The sequence below is a fragment of the Camelus bactrianus genome, chromosome 24 (assembly GCF_048773025.1).
Source record: "Camelus bactrianus isolate YW-2024 breed Bactrian camel chromosome 24, ASM4877302v1, whole genome shotgun sequence".
Taxonomy (NCBI): Eukaryota; Metazoa; Chordata; class Mammalia; order Artiodactyla; family Camelidae; genus Camelus; species Camelus bactrianus.
Window position 1 is genome coordinate 9,631,764 of NC_133562.1, and position 24,365 is coordinate 9,656,128.

General features: G+C 41.2%; 1 protein-coding gene across 1 annotated transcript in view; it reads left to right on the plus strand.

The window, feature by feature from the left end:
* Positions 1-24,365, plus strand: part of TTC39C (tetratricopeptide repeat domain 39C) — an 83,379-nt gene that overhangs the window by 13,353 nt on the left and 45,661 nt on the right. The window contains exon 2 of the mRNA XM_074352173.1: positions 23,982-24,030. Coding sequence (XP_074208274.1) covers positions 23,982-24,030 — 49 coding nt within the window. The remainder of the gene's footprint in view (positions 1-23,981; positions 24,031-24,365) is intronic.

Below are 24,365 nucleotides of genomic sequence, written 5' to 3' on the forward strand. Positions count from 1 at the left end.
CTTTACCTTCTGTGTCTCCCAGTTTTCCTTCCTGAATAGCTCTGAATCCATTCACTTCTCTCCATCCCCAGCACCACCTCGTCTGAGCCACCACTCACTTGGACTCACAGCAGAACCCAGCTGGCTTCCTCTTATCCTCTGTGTTCCCCCTCTGCCCCCACCAGAGTGACCTTGAGTCTAGTTATATTGCCCTGCTAAGAACCCTTTCAGCCTCTGATAGGCTGAAAAATGGTCCTCCTAAGAGATACCCATATCTTAAGCCCTGGATCCACAGAGGGTCTCCTTAGATGGCCAGAAAAAGGGTCTTTGAAGACATGATTAAGTTAAAGGTTTTGAGATGGGAAGATTATCCTGATTATCTGGGCGGATAGCCATTCCACCTGGATTGGGTGAATGCAATCACATATCCTTATGAGAGGCAGGCAGAGGGAGATTTTACACACACAGAGGAGACCGTTACAAAAATGGAGCAGAGAGAAGTTCGAAGATATGAGACTTGGCAGCCATTAGCCCGGAAATGGAGGCAGCCACTAGGAGCTGGAGCCATCCACGCATGGTTCTCCCTGGAGCCTCCAAAGGAGCGCAGCCCTGCCCACAACTTGATTTCAGCCCAGTGAGACTGTTCTCAGACTTCTGGCCTCCAGGACTGGGAGAGAAAAAATTTCTGTTGTTCTAAGCTACCAAGTTTGTGATAATTTATTACAGCAGGAAACTAAAATTACCTCCTTCTGCTCTCAGGATTAGGACCAGAGTCTCTGACAGCATCTCTGTGGTGTGGCTTGGCCCTGCGTGGTTTGCCCCTTGGCCGTTTACTACTTTTATCTCTTTTTTCTTATATTTTAGAACAATTTCATTGTGTTCCTTCTAGGCTAGGGCTGTACAGAGCCAAGGAAGCTCATGCTATAAAATAGATTTCTAGCTCCTCTTTTCATGTGGTGGTTTACATAAACATGGAAAAGTAAAAGAGCTTTAAATTGACAATGGTTTTGGTTTTGGTAAGCTTCAGAATGTATATTAATGTTCATTCAAAATGTCACCGCCTCAGCCAGTCATGCCACTTTGTCACCTTATGTTGCTTGCTGTGCTCTTCCTTCCTGTGGTTCTAGCCATCACGGTCACCTTTCAGATTCTTGAAAATTCTCTGAGAACTATATTCCTTTCTTCTGGGATTCTCACCTCAGTTTGTAATTGTACATAGTTAGCACTTGACTTGCGTGGTTCTAATAGGCGTGGATTTCAGTTACCAGAGGTTAGTTAAATAACTGGTCCCCCTGTGAGGTGGGTCACATTTCAGTTTCACTTGTGTATCAGCTGTGAGTAACTGCACACAAGCTGCCGGCCCTTCCGCCCACAAATCATCACAGATGTAACAGATGCACATCACTTCTTTCAGAGTCCGCCTGTGATTGGTCCCTGCGCATTTCTTACTCAGTTCCCGCACAAACGGCCAAGTATGTTATTGTTTCCTCCTTGTCTCATGGTGGTAAACCCACATGACATTTTATGAAAAACGGCTGTTTGAAAGAGGGATTTGCCCCACAGAGATGAAGGTGCAGCAAAGAAAAAGGTGATAATGCAGGAAGTGAAATTCGAATCAAATAAGAACGGAATTTGAGAAGGAATAGCTGACCTGGGATTACTGACCCTGCCGTCGTTTGCGACTCCCCGTGCGCACCCACGGGTGCCCAGTGGGCACGAGCTTATCAACCCAAAGCAGGGAAGTAGTTGTTAGGAAAAAGATGAGGATGTCCCAGGGCAGATGAGGTATGTAAAAGCGTCACAATAAAGGAATCTCAGATACACTTGACAACCTCGAAAGCACAGAGGTTGAAATGCGGAAGCTGATCCAGAGGTAGGAAGCAGCATGCCAGTTCAGCAAGGCATGGTAGCAAAAACGCTTGCTCTGTGTCATGAGTTACACGACAAGAAGAAAGCAAGCACCGTTCTAACACTCTTGATACATTTTTTAGAGAAGTAAAATACTTGAATGCTTAATGTTTCGAATGTTTTAAATTATAGGCAGGCTACTAAGTAAATGTGAGTTTCAGTATTGTTTCATTTTCCTATACACTTATAACTGATAGTATGTTTTTAATGTTTAAAACTTTCAAATTGGAATATACGTAAGAGAAATTATCATTTAAACCATTTTTAAGAGTATAGTTCAGTGGCATTAAGTACATGGTTGTCCAACTGTCACCACCATCCATCTCCAGAACTTGAATCTCCCCAAACTGAAACTCTGTGTCCATTCCTTCCTCCCTTCAGCCTTTGGGAACCACCCGTGTACTTTCTGTCTGCCTGGATCTGATGACTCTAGGAACTGTATATAAATGGAATCACACCATGGTTGTCCTTTTTTGACTGGCTTATTCACTTAGCATAATGTCTTTAAGATCATTCATGATATAACACGTATTAGAATCTCCTTTCTTCTTAAGGCAGAATAGTATCCATAGTGTGTGTGTTTATCACATTTTGTTTATCCATTCATCCACCATCAAAGGACACTTGGGTTGCTTCTGTGTTTTAGCTATTGTGAATAATGCTGCTGTGAACATGAGTATACAAATGTCTCTCTGCAGCCTTGTGTTTAGTTTGGAGGGTATATACCCAAAGTAGAATTTCTGGATCATATGGTAATCCTATATTTAATTTTTTGAAGAACTGCCATGCTGTTTCCCATAGTGGTGGCCCCATTTTGCATTCTTATCAACAGTACGTGAGTTACAATTTCTCAGCATGCTCTCTTTTTTTTTTTTCTTCTTCTTTTTTCAATTAGCCATCCTAATGGGTGTGAAGTGATATTCCATTGTGGTCTTGATTTTTAATTCCCTCATGATTAGTGATGTTGAGCATCTTTTCATGTGGTTATTGGCCATTTGTATGTCTTCTTTGGAGAAGTGTCTATTCATGTCCTTTGCTGTTTTTTAATCATGTTTTTTGTTGAGTTGTAGGAGTCCTTGATATAGTCTGGATATTCAGCCCTTGTGAAGTATATGATTCACACATATTTTCTTCCTTTTCATGTTGATAGGGTCCTTTAATGCAGAAAAATATTTAATGTTGATGTCCAATTTATTGTTGCCTGAGCTTTTGGTGTCACAACCAAGAAATCATTGCCAAATCTCCTGTCATGAAGCTTTCCCTCGCTTTTCTTCTTACAGTTTTATAGTTTCAGCTCTTACGTTTAGATCTTTGGTCCATTTTGATCGACTTTTATGTGGTGTAAGGTAAGGGTCTAACTTCAGTCTTTTACATGTAGGTATCCAGTTTTCCCAGCACTGTTTGTTGAAAAAACTATTTTCCTATGTATGTAAGGTTTTATTTCTGAGCTTTGTATTCTGTTCTGTTGGTGTATATATGTCTTTATGTGAGTACCTACCCTGTTGTGACTACTTTAGCTTTGTAGTAAGTTTTGAAATCAGGAAGTGTGGGACCTCCAACTGTTCTTTTGCCAGATTATGTAGGCTATTCAGAGTCCATTGAGATTTCCTGTGACTTTTTAAAAATTGAAGTACAGTCAGTCACATTGTGTCAATGTCTGGTGTACAGCACGATGTCTCAGTCATGCATATACATACATACATTCCTTTTCATTTTCTTTTTCCTTAAAGGTTATTACAAGATACTGAATATAGTTCCCTGTGCTATACATAAGAAGCTGGTATTTTAAAATCTATTTTTATATATAGTGGCTAACATTTGCAAGTCTCAGACTCCCAAATTTATCCCTTCCCATCCCCTTTCCCCAGTAACCATAAGATTGTTTACTGAGTCTGGAAGTCTGCTTCTGTTTTGTAGATGAGTTCATAGTGTCCTTTTTTTTTTTTTTATTTTACATATGAGTGATATCATATGGTATGTTTCTTTCTCTTTCTGGCTTACTTCACTTAGAATGACAATCTCTAGGCCCATCCATGTTGCTGCAAATGGCATTCTTTTATTTTTTATGGCTGAGTAGTATTCCATTGTATAAATATACCACAACTTCTTTATCCAGTCATCTGTCCAGGGACATTTAGGTTGCTTCCACGTCTTGGCTATTGTGTGTAGTGCTGCTATGAGCATTGGGGTGCATGTATCTTTTTGAATTAGAGTTCCTTTTGAATATATGCCCAGGAGTGGGATTGCTGGATCATATGGTAAGCCTTTTTTTTTTTTTTTTTTTTAGTCTTTTGAGGACTCTCCGTACTGTTTTCCATAATGGCTGCACGAAACTGCATTCCCACCAGCAGCGTAGGAAGGTTCCCTTTTCTCCACACCCTCTCCAGCATTTATTGTTCATGGACTTTTGAATGATGGCCATTCTAACTGGTGTGGGGTGATACCTTATTCTAGTTTTGATTTGCATTTCTCTGATAATTTTCAATATTGAGCATTTTTCATGTGCCTGTTGGCCGTTTATGTCTCCTATGACTTTTAAGATGGATTTTTCTATTCAAAAAATGTCTGTGGGATCTTGACGGGGGTTGCATTGACTCTGTAGATAGCTTCAGGTAGCCTTGACATTTTAGCAACATTGAGTCTTCCTGTCAATGAACACAGGATGTCTGTCTATTTATCAGTGTTGTCTTTAATTTCTTTCAGCAATGTTTTGAGCCTTTCAGTGTATAAGTCTTCTGCCTCCTTGGTTAAATTTATTCCTAAGTTTTATTCTTTCTGATGCTTTTGGAAATGGAATTGTTTTCTTAATTTCCTTTTTGGATTGTTCACTGTTAGTGTGTAGAAATGCGGTCGATTTTTATATGCTGGTTTTGTATCCTGCAGCTCTGCTGAATTTTATTAGTTTTAACAGTGTTTTTGGTATTTTTAAGAATTTTGTATATGGAAGATCAGGCCATCTGCAGATGGAGAATTCTACTTCCTTCCTGTTCTGGATGCCTTCTAGTACTTTGAGTAGAAGTGGTAAGAGTGGGCTCCCTTTTCTTGTGCCTGATCTTAGAGGAAACGGTTTCAGTCTTTCACCATTGAGTGTGATGTTCACTGTGGGCTTAATGCTTTGATAAAAATTTGTAAAGGTCACAGGACAGTTCTGATTCCCCCATTTATCAGTAAGGCCATTTGCATGTTCCAGTGCGCATGGTCCTTTTAGGGATCCTGCACTGCTGTGTGACGCGAGCACTGTCTGCGGTCCCTGACGTGGCGCTTCCCTCCGCTGGGCTGCGCTCCTTGACGTGAAGAGCCCTGTCTGACTTGTTCACTGTTGTGTCCCCGGCACCTGGCCTGCTGTCTGGCCTGCACTGGGTGCTCCGTCAGTAAGTGAGGCATAAATAATCCTTGCTTTCATACGTGAGTTTTACTGGGGGCCCTACTGTACATGCCGGTCACCCGTCATTCTTCAAATGTGTGGATCCCCTGTGACAGGAGATTTGTCTGGAGTACTGGAAGGTAGCGTTGTGTGGTCTCGGAAAAACTGTCTCACTGGGAGGGGTAGATAAGACTGAGCTGGTGTCTCTCACTTGTTTTGACGCTTGCATGTATTGGATATTCTGTGTAGTGTTTGTTGGTTATAACACTTGGTGTTAACTATTTAGCACCTGGACACTGGATACACTCCCTTTTAAAATACAAAATTAAGTACACGTTTGTGAAGGTGACAACGCGTAGTTGGTGGCAGGGCTGCTATTGTGAACTCAGTGCTTCAAGGAGATTGTAAAGGGCCGTGCTGTTTTGCATTGACGCACACCCGTGGAAGGCAGGGCCCGAGACTGGGTCAGGAGAAAAGACTACATTTTACCTCTTTTCATTCTTCAGGCTTCACATTGAGACCTCCCTGCAGGCGGGGTCTCGGCTTGGGGTCTGTCAAAATAGAACAGAAGAAGTGGCACTTGCCCTGCTACACATCTGTGTTCTCTGAGTAGTCAAATGCAAGTCTAGTGATGACACGGAGTTCTTAAGTTCAACACCAGCTTCTGCAGAAGGGTAATGTTTGCTTAAAATTGAATCCTCATTATTTTCATTTCTAAATTAAACATTTATTGACTGCGTACTGTGTTCACATCACCATGGTAAGTCCTAAGAGGGCAAGACCCTTTCCCTGCCCTCAAAGAAGTACCAGTCTGGTGAGGAAGATCACATAGCATCTCATTTAAATGGAGTCGCATCATGAGAACAGAAACAAGAACAGGTGTGTTAGTCTGCTAGGGCTGTGTAACAAGGTACCACAGATTAGGTGGCTTCAGCAACAAACTTTTCTTCTCACAGTTCTGGAGTCTGAAGTCTGATTTCTGGGCGCCAGCATGCTCAGGCTCTGCTGAGAGAGAAGTCTCTTACTGGCTTGCAAATGGCCAGTTTCTTGCCCTGTCCTTGTGTGGCCTGTTCTCTGAGAACACGGAGCGGGGAGAGAGCGCTCTCCCTCCTCTTGTAAAGTCATCATCCTTTCACATTCAGCATCCACGCTCATGACCTCATTTAACCTTAATTACTTCCTAAAAGCCCTGTCTCTGAATCCAGACACATTGGCTGTTAGGACTTCCATGTGTGAGTGAGGAGGGAGAGGGAGGTATGACAGAATTGAGCCCATAGCGACAGGGGTGCCAGACCTTGAAGAGGACTTACTGCGGGCCAGGCGCTGTGTCTCGTGTCCTCATTCAGTCTTCCCCGGACCTCGTGAGATGGGAACTGTCATTTCCCCCATTTTACAGATGAGGAAACTGAGGCTCGGAAGAATTAAATCGTTTTTTCCGTTCACTCACTGCACAGAGCCAGGACTTGAACCCAGGGCCCTGGGAACTGGGGGAGTGTCGGAGGAGGTGCTGGGAGGAAGAGTAGGGAGGTGGCTTAGGGGCACTCGGGCAGGTGGAGGAGTGGCGTCTGACTCTGTGAGCCTTGTGTTCAGGGCCAGGCTCCCCCCTGCTGCGTGTGGAGGGTGTACTGAAAGCAGGGACGGAGGTCGATGCTGGTGAAGTCGGTGGGTCCGTGTTCTGCACGGAACCACGATCATTAGTCTTGTCCTTTTGGGCAGCAGGGAGCCATTGGTGGTTTTTGATCAGAGGCGTGACCTAAGATTTTTGTTTCAGAAAGCTAACACTGGGAGCAGCACACACAATCCAGAGGAAAGGAAAGTTACACAGCAGTTGTTACAGCCCACGGGACGGCTGTGAGGCCACGGCAGTTCACGGGAGAGGCTGGAGGAGGTGGAGGTGCCAGGGCTGCTTGGTCTTTTGTGTTTTGGTTGTTGGGGGAGAATTGAAAATGTTCTGGGCCACTGACTAGATGGTGCTGCCATACAGAGAGAGACAAGGAGTAGGGAGAGAGGGACACATTTGAAGGATTAAGTACTGTAACAATTTCTTTACCAGTTTGCCGTCAGTTGGGAAATGTTAATACCAAGTGTTTTAACGCTCTTGGGGAGAAAATGTATGTCGTACTGACTGTCACAAAAGGACCTGAAGTAGCTGAATGAGTGTATTGGAGAGGCCTCTTATGGACCTTGGTGGACCACTCACGATTATGTAATTTAAAAAGGCAGTTAAATCAAGGGATTATAAACTGAAAGAACATCTAGTAAACACTGTGTTCTGACTTTTGATGTAGGGCCTTGCCTTTTGTGAGTTGCTGATGGATTTTCAATGGGCTTTTCTTGCATAAGCCTCACCTACAAAGCATTCCTGTGATTTTTATCATCAGGGGCTTTCAAGAGGAGCCAGAGAGTGAAGTCATTTGCAAAGTGATCTGAGGAAACGCTTGGTCTTAATCCTCAAGTCTTTTACAACTATCTCACGCTCCCTCATCCTAAAGGAGCTTTTAAAGTTCTATGCCTTTATCAGTGCTTTCAAAGCATTTAATCATTTTTCATATGTATAACATGTTGTTAAGTCTTATTTCATCTGTCTGCACAGTAAACAATGAATTCGATAATTACAGTAATAAAGTCAACAGGTACAGCGTGTTTGGGTGTAATTGCTGCCCTGCTCTCAGTAAACACAGAAGAGCCCACTGGCTTGAGCCTTTAGCAGGTGAAGGACATCTGTTTCTCTCATACTGCTTAATTTGGAGTTTCTGGTGGGTGGGTATCGGTTGAGTTTCTACTGTGTGTGTATTTCGTATGCATGCATGTCTGTAAACAAGGCAATTGTAGGCATCAGTTTGAAAGGGTGGTGCCATATTTTTCTAGGCTACATTCTACATTTCTGATTATGTCTATAGCAGTTACAAAAAGGAAATGTCGGTTGTAGGACACATTCTGTGATGAGATATTCAAGTGAAACTGGTGTTAGTGGAATTTCTCACTAGATAAAGTAGTGAAATGATTGAGTTCAAGAAAAGAAGTGGGGGATTCAAGGGTTGGGTTCTTAAGAGATGAGTAGGAGTATTTCCTTTTGAAATCCAGATTTATGTCATTTCATAATTTGTGGCTTCTTAGATTCCTAATGCCGCCAGCAAAAGTGATCATTGCTTCAAAATGAGCCCACCTACTTTCTAGCAATGCTAAAAAGCATGGCTAATTATAGCTTATAAAACAGCCTGTGCGTGTAGTCCATTATGGCAGAAACTCAGTTATTTTCCCTTGATGACAGGATTAGCATTGATTAGCAAGCCCAGGAGGAGAACACACTTGAGTCTTGCAGGGAGCCTGTGTTTGAGGGAGCTCTGCAGACTGCTGAGCAGTGGAGACGACACCCAGGACCCAGCCAGTGGCTCGGTGCTGGGTTCCCAGTGCAGGGGACAGCCCAGGAGTGCCATTTGCCAGCTCGAAAGAGACCTAGCAAATGTGAGATGTAACAAGTTCCCTGATGCGTGGTCCAGCAGTATCTTAGCGACCTCTTCCCTCTCATCTGTTTCCCTGGTTTGCTTTAGTTATTTTAACAATGGAGAGAGCTTGACACTTTTTAATTTTAATGGGGGTATGATCTCGTGTTTTCTTTTTAAATTATTAAATATTTTAAACATACAAAAAAGTATAGCATATTATAAAAGTCCTTCATACTGAGAATTAACAAACGTTAACATTTGCCATATTCACTCCAGATTTTGAGAAATAAGATATTATAGATGCAGTTAAGACCCCAAATGTATTTCAGTGCAGTGACCGCCTCCCTCATTGCCTCCCACCGTCCTCAGGTTGGCGTGTCTTTTCCACCCATTTTTACACCTTTAGTGCACGTTTCTTTCCATAAACAACATATGTGTCTGTATTTTTAAATGCACATAATGTATACCCCTCGCAGGTTGCATTTTTCCACCTTTTTTTTGAAGTCTACCCGTGTAAAGTCAAGTGTAATTATTTTAACTGTTCCTCATCGTGTTTCATCATATAAACAGGTGATGCACTTCCTCATTACCAGCAACTGTTTAAGTGAGTTCCATTTCCCTAGGGCCCCTAACAGTGCCTAACGACATCTCTGTGCGTGTCTGACACGTGAAGAACTTGACTGGGTACACGTCTGGATGTGGAATTGTTGGTTGGAAGGATAGGTGTTAATGTATATTACCAAATCTCTCTCCCAGGGCCACGGATTTTCCTTTCACTGTCTCTTAATATATATAATGTAATGCAATTTTAATTTTAAGACATTAAAAAGGCTAAAACAAAAAATACTCTCTTTACTGAAACAGCACAAATGAGGAGTGCGCCTGATGGTATTTGGGGTTGCAGGGGCTTTTTGGGGAGCCAGTCATGTGTCAGACACACCTGTGACCTGAGGCCCTGTGGTAGCTTCTGTGAGCAGCGGGACCAGATACCGTGCCCCTCATAAAAATTCCCGTGTGCAGCGCCTGCGGGGCAGGGCGTGTTGGTGATAAAATAAATGAAATGATATGGGGGAAGTAAGGCCTGGGCTCTGTCCTCAGGGAACTTCGAGTCTAGCTGGAGTTATACAGCACACACATGTGAAAGATAGACATTTATGAAGCCGGCTAAGAGTCGTAGAAAATAAAATTTGTAGAAATAGCTTGAAAATTCAATGGTGGCAGTATACGCTGACAAAAGAATGAAATCAAAAACTCCTGGGTGACACCCTTCTTTTCGTCTTCCCCCTCCTCCCCACCTGAGGCCTGAAGGTTTACAGAAGCAAGTTGTTAGAGCCCATAGTCAACACACTGAAAAACAAAAACGAGTAAAGCCAGAGCCTCTGAGCGTGTGCTGGGCCGGGGACCCTGGGGCCAGGTGCTCGGCCAAGCCCTCTGGACGTGTCCCGGACACCTGCCAGCTGCTGCTGGGCGCGTGGCTGCTCCACGCAAAGCCCCAGACGTGAGGAGCTGTCCCACACTCAGCGTTTTCACGCCCGTTTTGTGCCATCTCATTCTCAGAGCTCTCTGGTTTCTGGTCCTGAGCCGTGACCTTTAGGCCCGCAGAAGTCCCTGAGCAGGGCACGTGGCGGGGGGAGGGGCTCGGGTGTGCACCCCGGGGAGTTCTCAGGTTGGGAGAAAAATCTGGGGAGTGTGGCATTGGGGTGAGCACAGCGGGCTCCGGATTGAAGGAGTGGTTCCCCATCTGCAAAGTGTTTCATGGGCTCATTTACCCCTAATGCTCAGCATCTCACGAGTCAAGACAGCGTCTCACGCTCTCTCCATTGTTAAAATAACTAAAGCAAACAAGGGAAGCAGATGAGAGGGAAGAGGTCGCTAAGATACTAGCTAACTTATTGACAATCGGAAAGGAAAAATAGAAAAATCAGTCTTTACTCCCATTACCCATAGATAACATTTCAGGTAACATTTCTTTTTGTGATTATTTCTATACCGAGTTCGTCAGACTACACACATTACTGTGTCATCTGCTTTTTCACTTAGGATGGAGTGACTGGTTTATTGCATGGTCACTGCACGCCAGGCTTCAAACTAGGCATTTTAGATGTTTTTCTCATTCAGTAATTACACCCATCTACAGGTGACCCTGAACTACATGGGTTTGAACTGCATGGGTCCACTGACATGTGAATTTTTTCCAGTAAATACAGTACCTGTATTTTCATTTGACAGGTCTTTAAGTGAACTGAGGGTGCAGAAAAGTTTGTGTTTGATTAGAGATCATAATATATGGAATCAGAAGAACTAGGGCTTGAGTCCTCGTCCTGTTCAGGCGTTTTCAGTTTCCTGCCCGTGAGTGAGTCACTTGTTGATTTCTTAGCTTTTTGAGGCAGAGTTAGCAGGACTTGGATTTCTGACTGCGCAGAGGGTTGGCGCTCCTAATTCTCCTGTTGTTCAAGGGTCAGCTGTGTAATTACATCAAGTTTTCAGATGAGGAAGCTCCGGCTGAGAGTTTGTGTATCTTGATTGTGGTCACACAGTCAGTTCATGACCAAGCTGAGGTCTTAACTCAGGGGCATTTTCTAGAGCCCGCTCTTTTTCAGACACACAGGAGTAAGCATTTCCTTTTAACTTTTTGGGGGGGTAAAATAATACTTTACTAGGAGAATAGATCATAATGTGCCCATTCTAGAGAACATCTTTGTGTAGAAATAATTTTCTGTGTTTCGTTTTTCTTCGGGTAGATTCTTAGAAATATTTTTAAGTTTCTTGAAAGGTAAATAGGAAAACAGAACTTGTCAACAGATTTGCAGCAATTTTCATTCCCATCTGTCACTGTAAATGTTGTGTGTTTGAGTGCACATAGGCAAAGTAGTATGTCCACCATGCTTACTTGGGAAAAATCCATTTGAATGTGTTTCCTTTAGTTTTAAATAACTTAACTTGACTTCCATGGCACATAATTTACATGGATATTTGTTACTGAAATATTTAGCTGTCTCTATACATCTGCTTCTATATCATAGAGTTTTAACATGCCATTCACGCTGCTCTGCTGAAAACCTTGGTTTGATAAAGCCCACAGTTTAAGAAGGTATTCATTTACATTGATTTATACTTTCTTATACTGATAATTCTTAAATTTTTTTGTGGTTTTACAGCTTGTTCAACGTGCAAGTTGTATTTAACATCACTTTTTGACTCAAAAATCATGTCATTCATATCATTCTTAAACTAGGGTGTAGCATTTCTTTTTTTTTCCTCTTCCCCCTTTCTCCCTCCTTCACTCCCTTTTTAATTTCTTTTTGTAGCAGGAGGGCAGATGGTCTACAGAGAGGAAATTCTGTGTGTTATAACAACAACAGTGAAACCAAACAAACCCTTACTTATATGAAGCCTTATTTCATACTTTAATAAAAGGATTGAAGAAGGAAATATTGCCTTCTGTTAATATTTGGAATCATAGCAGATCTTTATAAAATAACAGCTCCGCGTTGGAGATGGGATCTGCAGAGGAAGATAAAGCATGTGAAAATGGAACACCGTTTTATTCATTTAGCTGTGTTTATTTGATACATTGCCCATTTGTTTTTATCTGTAGTGTAGCTTTTCCAAATATCAGCACAGTATTTTTAATCTGGCCAAAAATGTCTTCATTCTGTTATTGAACAGAGTCTCTTGTAGATAGGTTTTATCTGTTACTTTTTGCATGTTTTTGTGGTCTGACAATGCCGCTACTAGAATAGAAATAAAAATACAGCATAGTTTAATAATTTGTGTGAATTTGGAAAACAGATACATGTACTTTCCAAAATGTTAAAGTTTTGCAGTTAGGAAATGCTTGATAAACTACAAGACATTGATAGGTGCACAGGCAGTTAAGGGCTTGTGAGAGGAATTGACTTTGTTAAATTCAATTAAGTACCCTATTTCTGACTTCCTTAAACAAATGAGGTGTTCTTCCATGCTGCCCTTTTTCATTTATGCAAACCTGCCTGCAGCCTGAAGGCAGTCGTGCTAGTATGAGTAGGAAATTAAAGCCCTTGGCCATTCTGATTTGAATTATTTTTTACTTTAGAGAGAATGCTGTGATAAACATTGGAATTACGCGTAAAGTGTTGGTTAAAAGAGGTAACCTTTTTCTATCTCTTCTTCTGGAATAGCAGTTAGTGTTAGTGTAACTTTACTTGAGTTAGATATTGCTTTTTGTGCACTATGATCCTGTTTATTTAAAAAATCACAACAGGAATTACCTTTTAAGATACCACTTTCATGGGAAGTGTCCGTGATTGCTGTTTTGAGTTTGGTTTTGTCTTAAGTGGGCTTTTCAAATGCAAGGAGTTCTTTTGGGGCTTGGGTTGACTACAAGCGTGTAAGTAAAAAGAAACGTTTGTTCACAGAAACAGAGTAGAATGGTGGTTGCCAGAGGCTGAGAGGTGGGGCAAATGGGGAAGATGACTGTCAGAGAGGACAAACTTACAGTTACAAGATGAGTAAGTTCCGGGGATCTAAAGCTCAGCATGGTAACCACAGTTAACAAACAGTATTGTATGCTCGAAAGTTGCTGTGAGAGTGAAGCTTTAATTTTCTCACCATAACAACAACAAAATAGTAATTATGTGAGGTAAATGATGTGTTAAGTAACCTTACTGTGGTAAATACTTCTCTTTCTCTCTCTCTCTCTTTCTCTATATATATATATAAAATCATTTATATTGTACACCTTGAACTTATGCCGTATGTCAATTATATCTCAATAAACTGGGAAGAAAATAAAAAAAAAGTTTGTTATTTCCTATTGTAGACTATATTCTTAGTAAAAACTATATGTAATTAAATTTCAAAAACTGTTAAAAAGTAAGTACAGTTAACATATCAGTACATGATTATGAAATTTTTAAGATGTTTGCCAACTCAAGAGAAAATTTTATAACTACACTAAAAGGTGTCTTAGTTTCAGAATCGGCCTTTATAATGCCATCCTAAGTATTTAGGGTCCTAGAGGTGAACAGTTGAAGACGTATACTTGTAGAATGATGTTTTAAGGAGAGCTAACAGTGAAGAAAGGAAATCACTTTAAGCATTTTGTCTCTTCCAGAGACTATGCAAGCATTCATCCTGTTTTCAAGAATAGCTTCCTAGGCACAGAAAAGATGTTCTTTCTGTGGACGAGCCCATGATTTGTCACCCTCATCCAGCAAATACTTACATTTTACCTCCTACATGCCAGCCACTGTTGAATGAATTTCTTCACTTAGTAAACCATGATGATGACATGAAAAGAGATACAGTTTCACCCTTCACATAAGTAGGGGATGCATTCTTAATGTATGAGCATCCTAGAAATGCATCTATCTGTCTGAACAGTTTTCATAGGAAGTCAGGATCAAGGTCCTGGTTATTTTTTCAGTGCTGTGCAGAGTGACTCATTAGTTTTGTCTACCTGTAGGTAATGGTTACCTCCAGCTGTAGGAAGAGACAGACCACTGAGGCACCTGCTGCTTCTGTCTGTATGTGGGGAGGAGCCCTGAGTCTCCACCTGCCCCCAGAAGTCCTCCCGGGCTCTGCCGCAAGCTGATGGCTTCTCTGCTTCCATTGATTTTGTGGCTTCTTGGCACCGGGCAGTGAGTTACAAGGTCGTTCTCAGATAAGATGCAAGGCCACACATCACTGGCAGCTAATGTAACAAAAGCAAACAGTAAGACACTCCAGTGGCAGTGAGTGCAAACATCGCTGTACACGCCGCTCCCTGGGGACTGGTGGCCCTCCTGGCCTGGGGGCACCCCCAACCTGGGTGGGCTGCCCCTGGGGCCGGCTGGTGGAGCGCTAAAGACTCCAAACTCCCTAAGAACGGTGGGCGTATGATACAAGTCCAGACAGAAGATTGGACCTGTTCCAAATCGTCATTAATCAAAAGTCATAAACTGAATGGCCATGATGATCCATGTTTTAGAGACATGCTATCCTTCAGATAAAAAATTGCCCAAGGATCACATTTTGAATTGTCTGAGAAGAATAGAGCTTTTCGATGAAATTCCCCGCTGCTATCTTCTTTTTTTAATTGAAGTATATAGTCAGTTTACAGTGTTCTGTCAGTTTCTCGTGTACACCCACTGCTATATTCTGATCGAGGAAACAAACGTGCTGGTTTTTCTTAGTGAAAGTGGTGTTTGTGGGCTCAGGCTGACGATGATCTCATCTGGGAATTTTCTGAACCTGTGGAGGAAGGTCCCTGAGATGAAATGTAGTGAAGTGTGGATTTCTCAGGAGATGGTCAGTTAGTTTGAGACGGATATGGATTGGGGTCCTGTGAGGTCAGGACAGTGGCATGTGGCAAAGATGGGGTTCCCAGTCTTGGGGAGTTTCCATTCAAACAAATAAAAAGATAAATATCAAATAGCAGTAGGCGCTCTGAAGAGGATTAAAATACAGAGATGCGACAGTGATGGGAGGCTTATTAATATAGCCTCCTGAAAGAATCCCAGAGAAGAGGAACTCAAAGCTGGCAATTAGCCCTTTTTAGATTTCATCAGATATGCTAGAGTAAGCCTCGTTCATCCATGGAAAATATGGTGACAAAGGGTGACTTTGAGTAAAATCTCCCCACTTTCCCTCACCATTTATTATTGTTGGACTGTTCCTAGCAGCCAAACTGGACTGTGTATGCTCCACGAAGAGCATGAGTGTTTGTGTTTATCTTTGTATCTCTGGTGCCTAGTGCAGTGCCTGCTGTATACTTGGTATTGAGCAAATATTTTGTATGAATAAATGAAACAAAATAGATTTTTCCCCCGTCACACCATGTATAAAAGAGGCCACTTTTCATTTACTTTTAAACTACAGAATGTTATCTGGTTATGACTTGGGTATGTGATTTTAAAGTTAAACATGTTTCTTAAAAAACATTTTCTTTTAAAAAAGAAAAAAAAGTATAGTTTTCCCCCAGATAACTTTGTTGATGGCACAAAGAACAGCCTGGAAAACCCTCCATTATTTCTTTGACTTTGATAGTGAATTGTGCTGCTTTTGTGGGCCTGATTCCTTAATCACTCTCCTAATCATTTGGCTTGGATAAGCTTGGCACTTCAGTTCTTCACTGCGCAGGCTCAGAGGTGGCTGTGTGCTGTGGGAAGCTGCTTTAAAACTGGAAATGTATCAGGGAGAATTGGAAGACATGGAGCAGTGGGGTGAATGGACCTGGGTACCTAACTCTCAGACCTGTAGAAGGAATGATACTTCGTGAAAGGGATACATCGACTGGGGTTCCCATGGAGCTGATTTCTGTCTCAAAAAACCAGATATGAATTTTATATTGCAACCCAATTGGTAACAAGCTTCAAAAGGGAACATTGCACTGACGCTGTCCAGTCATATGAGACCTCAGGGCGCTGTATGGAATACAGCAAGCATTTGTAGTACTTTCTAACGAAGATGCTTTCAGAATGGATTTTCCTTTGGAAAAATATTCTTAACTATTACAAATCATGCTAAGAAAAATCCTCTTACATTTTATTTTCCTCGGCCACCATCTGAGGGAATAGGGCACTTTTCTTTCTAGACCCGTGGTCTAGAGTTTTTCCTTCTTGACTTCTGAGGACCCTTTCCCCTTTCTTCACACAGTGGATGTTCTCTTTAATGATGTTTGTTGAATGAATGGTGCAGGAACCAGGTGCTGAGAATGTCACTGTTCTTCCTTGTTTTCTTGGTGTGAGGAGAGAAATCTTTCAATCTCTTTGGTCAGTAAGTGGGAATGACTTTTATGCTCTTGTGCATGGGCAGGCCAGACATCCTCTTCTGTATTATTGCTGCAGCATCTTCAAGTAGCTCACCGGGATAGTTTCCCATCTGAGTGGTGTTTAAAAAGTAAGATCAGTGTATTTGGAAAACAATTCATTGCACAGGAATCAAGTTAATCTTACTGGATAGCACCGTAGTACTCAGAGAACTTGAAAAACAGAGCAGTGAAAGTTGAGCCAGTTGCTCAGGAACCACAAGTGCAATTTAATTGAGGTCTGCGTTGAGGTGATCGGTATCCCCTGAAATGTAAACATTTCAAGGCTTAATCTACTTAGTACTGACTTTGGCATGTTTTAGTTTTTAACTCCGCTTCCATGAAACTCTGTTACAAAGTTTATCATTTTTTCTTAGCAGAGTGGGGAGGAGTCAGCTAGGTAGAGGGAAGATTTCACTATATAAAATTTAAATAAGGTAATTAGTTCAGATAGCAAGAAAATGTGTGGTTCTCTTTGTCCTACTGGCCTCCTTTTTTTTTTTTTTTTTCAATTTTTGAAAAGGATGCCTTTAAAATCTTATTTAGATAATATAGACAGCAATGCCCAAATTGTTTGCATCTGTTTTTGGGAAACAATCAGACTGGAGAGTAACCTCAACTTGAGTGTCTCTCTTTCCTTCTTTTGGGGCATTTCGTTATTGGTGCTCTGGGCCCCAGCTGGGCACAGCTAGGCTCAGCTTGTCACTCAGTGAACAACTCACTCCCACATAAGCAGGCTTTGGCTTTTTTGCTATTGAATCACCCCATTATGCTGTTAGGTTGCCTGGATGATGTGTTCTGTTGAGAAATTGTTTCAAAGCAACAACTGAATCACGGGGAGTATTTAGAACAAGTAAATTGACTTAAATGATGTACTTTTCTGTCTGAAAGTTGTCTGACTATAGAGAGAATGTCTATGGTGACATTATGGAAGCAGAGATGATGATTTGTGCAGCTTAAGTCGTGACTGTTTGTCCCCTTACATACGCTCATCATCATTGACAATATCACCTTGAATCATACTGCCCCTTAAAACAAATATTCGTTTTTTCTTGTCTGTACATACTGGAACATAGTGTAGCCACAACTTTTGTTTTCACAGTAGATGCTGTCAGGCATTTTTCTAGGTCATAATAGTCCATGTGGTTATTTTATGAGGCATTTATCCTATTGCAGACTTCTCCCCCCATGTTCAGATAATTTTTAATTGTGGTAAAGTATACACAATATAAAGTTTACCATCTTTTTTATTTTTAAATTTTATTTTATTGAGTTATAGTCAGTTTACAATGCTGTCAATTTCCAGTGCAGAGCACAATTTTTCAGTTATACATGAACATACAAATATTCATTGTCACATTCTTTTTCACCGTGAGCTACCACAAGATCTTGTGTATATTTCCCTGTGCTATACAGTGTAATCTCGTTTATCTGTGGTATATATACTTGTCGGTATCTACAAATTTCGAACTCCTACTCTGTCCCTTCCTGCCCCATTCCCTGCTAAAGTTTACCATCTTAACCATTGTTAAGAGTATATAGGTCAGTAGGGGAAGTAGATGCACATGGTTGTGCACTGCATCTCCAGATCTCTTAAAAAATTTTTTTTTTAGTTTTTTTGGGGGGAGGCAGAGATAAATTAGTCTTATTCATTCTTAGAGGAGGTACCGGGGATTGAACCCAGGACCTTGGGCACACTAAGCATGCACTCTACCACTTGAGCTATACCCTCCCCCTCCAGAACTCTTTTTATCTTGTAAAACTAAACCTCTGTACCCCTTAAATGGCTCTACCTTCCCTCCTCCCCACAACCCCCGGCAAACACCCTTCTACTTCTTGTTTCTGAATTCAACTGCTCTACGAACCTCAGAAGCAGAATCATACAGTACTGGTCTTCTTGTGACTGGCTTATTTCATTTAATGTAATGTTTCAAGTTTTGCCCATGTTTTAGGATTTCCTTCCTTTTTAAAGGCTGAATACTATTCCTTTGTATATATGCATAACATTTTGTTTATTGGTACATCCATTGATGGACACTTGGGCTGCTTCCACCTTTTGGTTATTGTGAATAATGCTGTACAAATATCTGTTTGAGTTCCTGATTTCAGTTTTTGGGGGGTATTTGGAATTGCTGGGTCATATGGTAACTCTGCTTCTGATTTTTTTGTGGAGCCATCAAACTGATTTCCATAGTGGCTGCATCATTTTACATTCCCACCAACCATGCCCAGGGGTTCTAGTTTGTCCACATCCTTGCCAACACTTGCTATTTTCTGTTATTTCAATAATATCCATGCTCATGGGTGTGAGGCAGTATCTCATTGTGGTTTTGATTTAGCATTTCCAAAATGATTAGTGATGTTCAGCCTCTTTTCATGTGCTTTTTGGCCACTTGTGTATCATCTTTGAAGAAATGTCTTTTACCCACTTTTTAACCGGGTTGTTTGGTTTTTTTGTTGAGTCGTGGGAGTTCCTTATATAGTCTGGACATTAACCCTTTGTCACATATGATTTGCAGATGTTTTCTCCTATTCCATAAGGTGCCTTTTCACTTTGTTGATTGTCTCTTGCACAGAAGTGTTTTATTTGGATGTCGTCCAGTTTATCTGTTTTTACTTTTTTGTTGCCTGTGCTTTGGTGTCATAGCAAAGAAACCGTTGCCAAATCCATCGTACTAAAGCTTTTCCTCTCTGTAGACAGGCTTTTCTTTAAACCCAGATTTTCCCTATTCTGGATAATGTTGCAGTGAGTGGCTTCATGAACTTAGCTTTTTTCTTCTGTTGGCACTATTTTACATGACTTTCAGAAAGAATTTGTCCCCTTAGAGCCCATTTTTGGAGATACTGGGTGGAGCAGAGATTATCACTTGTCCTTTAAGCCAAAGTTGTCTTCTTAAGGAATGGTGCAAGGTGTTCAGAGAAGCATTCAGTGATGTCTTGATTGGTGATTCTATGAAGTTGACTCCTGTGGTCCTCTGGGACTATGATTTTTAAAACAGCATAGGTCACAGCAAAGGTACAGCCCTTTTAAGAGCAGTTGGGTGGTGGGGTGAGTTTATGTGATTATTTATTCAGTCCTCAGCTTTGAGATCTCAGGGATATAGTGAGATGAAGTGACTGCCCTGGGATGACTAGGTCCAGATGGCCCTGGAATTCCCTGGTAATACACAAAGTCCAATATCCCCACATATTTGAAGGGGAGAAAAGTTGTTTGGAGAATTCTTCTAAGAATTCAACAGTATATGAATGTGTAGAACATTTTCAGAAAAATCAAAGAAAGGCTTAAGAAACTAGCCATTTGTCACTGCGTTTGGGACATAAAATTACATTTAAAGAAGTATATTTAGTTAGGGACTGTCTTGTAATATGCTCATTTATTCAGTGGAAAAGTATTCCTTTGAAAATCACATGTATGTATTCCCTCCCACTATGTTTTAGGAAACAAAATCTTCATCAGTCCAATTTTTAATGTGCTGGAGAAACTTTGTTTTTTAAATTTCCATGGCAGTGTTCATAAATTTATAAATAGACCATCCATTGCTTCTTTGTATTTTCGACAGTTTTCCTGCTTAATCCTCCGATCTCAAATTATTTTTGAAATCTCAGTCATTTCATCTGTAAATACTTTCATATACACCTCCAAAAAATAGTCCTTAAAATGTGGCCGTTATACCATTGCTGTACCTAAAACAAAAAACCAACTAATTCCCTTAAAAAACTAATACTAATTCACTAATATAATCAAATACCCATCAATGATCATTTATGGTTTTTTTTCCTTTTTTCTTTTTCATAAAGAAAACTTTACATACAATAAAGAAGGTACACATATGTAAATATCACAGTGTAACTACTCAGATCCAGATCAAATTAAAGGATGTTTCCAGCAATCCAGCATCCTCTTTCCAGCTCCTTCTCAGTCAGAATCCCTTCAACGGTATCACTGTTCTGAACTGTCATCGTTAGAGGTCAGAATAGTGGTTTTGAACTTCATATAAATGGAGTCATTCAGTATATACTCTTGTGGCTGACGTCTTTCATTCAACGTTACACCTGTGAGATTAACTCATGTTTTTGCATTTAGCAGTAGTTTTTTTTTTTCTCATAGCAGTGAACTATTCCGTTGAATGAATATGCTGCAATTATTCGATCTGTTCTACTGTTGATGGACGTTTGAATTGTTTCCAGTTTGAGGCCACTATGAAGAATGCTTATTACCGAGCCCAGGCTCATACTGCTTGCCACGTGACAGGCCAGTAAGTTGAGGGACAAGTTGTTGGGGCCAGGAGTAGTAACTTTATTTGGAAAGCCATCAGACTGGGGAGATAGTGGAGGAGTGTCCCAAAGAACCATCTTACCCTAGTTAGAATTCAGGCTTTTATACTAAAAGGAGAGGGGCTGTGGTTGGTTGTTACAAACTTCTTGGTGTCTGAATCCTTTTTTCTTGCAGCTGTCCACATAGGCCAGGCCATGATGTTCCTGTAAACCTGGAACAAGACAAATGTTATTCTCTGTTCTGCAACTTTTTAATCTTTTTATGAATGAATGTGAAGTGTTATACTTTTAAAGGTCAGAGCCTTGAGAATTGGGCTGTCTTGTATATTTCAGGCTATCGGCAACATTCTTGTAGCAAAAGCAATAGAACACAAAGGTTTAGAGTAAAAGAAACAGGTCCAGTATGGAGTCAGATTTGTTCTACCCTATTACACTGTTAACATACCGTACATATCTTTTGGGAGCATAATTCAATTCTATTCTATGTATATATGTAACTAAGAAAGAAGTTACTGAATCATAGACAGGCATTGCTTAGTAGATCAGGCATGTAGATGAGTTTTAGTAGAGCAGGTGTATAGCTTTGGTAGATGCTGCGAAGCAGTGTTTGAGAGTTCCAGTTACTCCACATCCTCATCAACACACGGTATTATCAGTCCTTTAAAGTACGGCCAATCTGAGAGTACAGGGGTATCTGAAACTGGGTTGCCAGTCATTTTTCACTCATTCATGGGAGTTCTTTATGTATTCTCAAGGTGAGCTCTTTGTTGGATATGTGTATTTGCCTTTTTTAGTCTCTTAGGAGTGACCAGAAATTCTTAATTTTAATCGTTTGATACCGAGTAATGTAGGTCTCCAACTTGGTTGGCCTTCTTCAGATTTGATTTAGCCATTCTAAATATTTTGCTTTTCCATACAGATTTTAGAATTAACTTTTCAAAACACACAAACACACGCGTGCACACACACACACACACACCTCAGGGATTTTGCTTGAGGTCTCGTTGAAGCTATAGTTCAGTTTAAGAGAGGATAACCCAGGACCTTGTGCACGCTAAGCATGCAGTCTACCACTGAGGTATTACCTCCCCCCACCTCCCTTGTTTTAAATGTGAGGTTTTTCACCATGTGGTCTGTTTCACTTGCCCCTGCCTCCTTTGTTATGTATCTTCTGGTATTTAGGAAGGTTTGTGTTTTGGTTCTAATGCTTGTCTTTCTACCTGGCCTTTCCACAGTGCCTCACTCCCCTCCCGTGTTGGTCGTTGCTTGTTGGTTCCTCGTGTGTGAGCACACGGAGAGGAGCTAGGAGCTCTTCCTTCCCCTCTGGCATCAGTGTTGGAGGACTGACCCTTGTCCTCTTTGGGAACATTTCCAAATCTCCGAATTGAATAAATTTTGTGTGGAAACACATGGGTGGGCCAAAATTGATTTAGATGAGGTAAATTCATGTAGGATTACCTGAATCATATTGAGTTAAAAAAAACAATCAAGTGGATGAAACAAGTGAACGTTGTTAGATTAAGCCTTTAAAACACCAGGTAAAGAACGCAGCATATACCTGCTTCTCAATCAGGTCGTTACTGAGCGCCTGGTGCTCCCAGGTGCGTGGGGTTTCTAGAGACAATGTTTCAAGGAGGGAAAGATGTTTCCATTGCGCTGATTTTTCACTTAGATGAAAAGATGGTACGTGAAGTCCTAATGGCCAGGCCAGGGCACCATGAATCATTCATAGCCTTGGCTCTCCGAAATCTAATTGTAGTCAGGAACAAGAAGCAAAGGTAGCAACCCTGGGCCCTCAGTTCAGCCTCTTTCATCTCCCAGAAGGACAGAGGAAGCGCGGAAAGAGCAGAGACGGGGAAGCCAGGCTGATCAGCTCTTGACTGAGATGTGTCTGTTCGGGAAAGGCAGAGTTCTGTCTTTCATTCCTTCACTGATTCGTATTTGCTGGATGCCTGCTGTGTGTAAGGCAGGATGATGAGGGATAAGAAGCAGGAAGGAGCATTCTAGTGGGGACCCTGATGTGCAAACCAAGCGATCACGTCGTGGGGTGGGAGCCTGGGAAGGCACATCTGTGTGGAGCTGCCGAGTGGGAAACAGCATCTGTCCCGGCGTGAGTGCAGGGAGGTGGGAGCCTGTGCAGTGCGCGCTGGGAGGTGCTGGTGGAGCTGGCTGTGGGGGGTGAGTGCTGCTGCGGGTTCTTCCCGAGGGACTTGAACTTCCTAATTCTTGTAGGTTCGAGTACCCTGTTAAGTGGGGGTAAACAAACTCTTCTTTGCTGTAGCATGTGAGTAGGTGCCAAGTAGGTGGAAGAAAAAATTGTGGCATAGGGTTAACATTTCAAATAAATTGAGTTTACTGATCCCTGCCCACAACACACCCCTGCCCTCAAAGAGGAAAGTTCATGGGCATCTGAGCATTGGGTATGTGTGTGTGTGTTTGTGCCCGCTGTCCCTCTCATGCACACCCCCACCAAACACACACATTCACTTGGGACGTAACCTCAATTTCCAGTAAGGGACTGACTAAATACATGGTCATTATAAAAAAAAAAAGGCAAAAGCAATGTATTTACACAATGACAAAAACAGTAAAATTATTTTTAGGAGCCAGTTCTAACTTGCTTTCCCTTTACTGCAATTTACAAGGATTTGGATTTTTGTATTGGTTGTGAATTTGAAGCAGAGCGTTTATTTTCTTATATTCTTTAAGTTGAATTGGTATTAGTTTGATTTGGCTTCATATTTGGCTTACATATAAAATTGGATAATGACTGTATTTCAGTGGGGGATGACTGACTTGAGGGAGGCATTCTTAAAGTCTTTTGGATGGGATAAGTGAGTTTAGAAGGTCTGGCTTAGTGGTAAAACCCTTTAATCTACTCTAAAAATAATACTTATTTTATGTGTATGAAGTTTTGAACATGTTTTGCATTTTAGAAATGAGTATTAATCGTCCTCCTTTGGCCGTGTATCTGTGGATGTCAGATGGGTTTACTGAGGCAGTGTCTATTACAATATGACTTTCTGCTCCTTGCTTGGAAGACTTGGGGGCAGACTTTATCCTGGTAGACAGACCTGTGAACTTCCTTGCCTCTTTTACTTTTTACTTAGGGTAATTTAATCAACTTGAAGACCTTAACAACTTCTGGCCAATTATTAGGAATGTACAGAATCCTGGCATAGCAAATTTTTTAAAAATAAAGTTTTACAATAAAAATAATTTTATTTTGTTTTCTTAACAGAAATCATAGCCCATTAATGAGTTTTGGAGCCAGCTTTGTCAGTTTTTTGGTAAGTTGATGTGGGAAGGGGGTTTGGTGGGAAGAAAACAAACACATAGCGTGTCTTTTAGTGGTTACTGGCTGTATGCGCTATTGAGGAAGGTCTTTGACGGTTAAAAACGAATAAAATGTTTGCCTCTTAACACTGTGAGATATCCTTCCGTAAGTTTAAACATAAAATGCTTATGTGCTACTTCTGGAGTATTATTTTCCCAGCCAAAATCCTTTTTAAAATAAACATGTAATCAAAAGACCTTTGCAAAAATTAAAACTGCGTTAGAGTTGGGAATGAAAGACTTTGGATAATAAAGGTCTGCTCTAAAATTGCTGAGAAAGAGCAGTTAA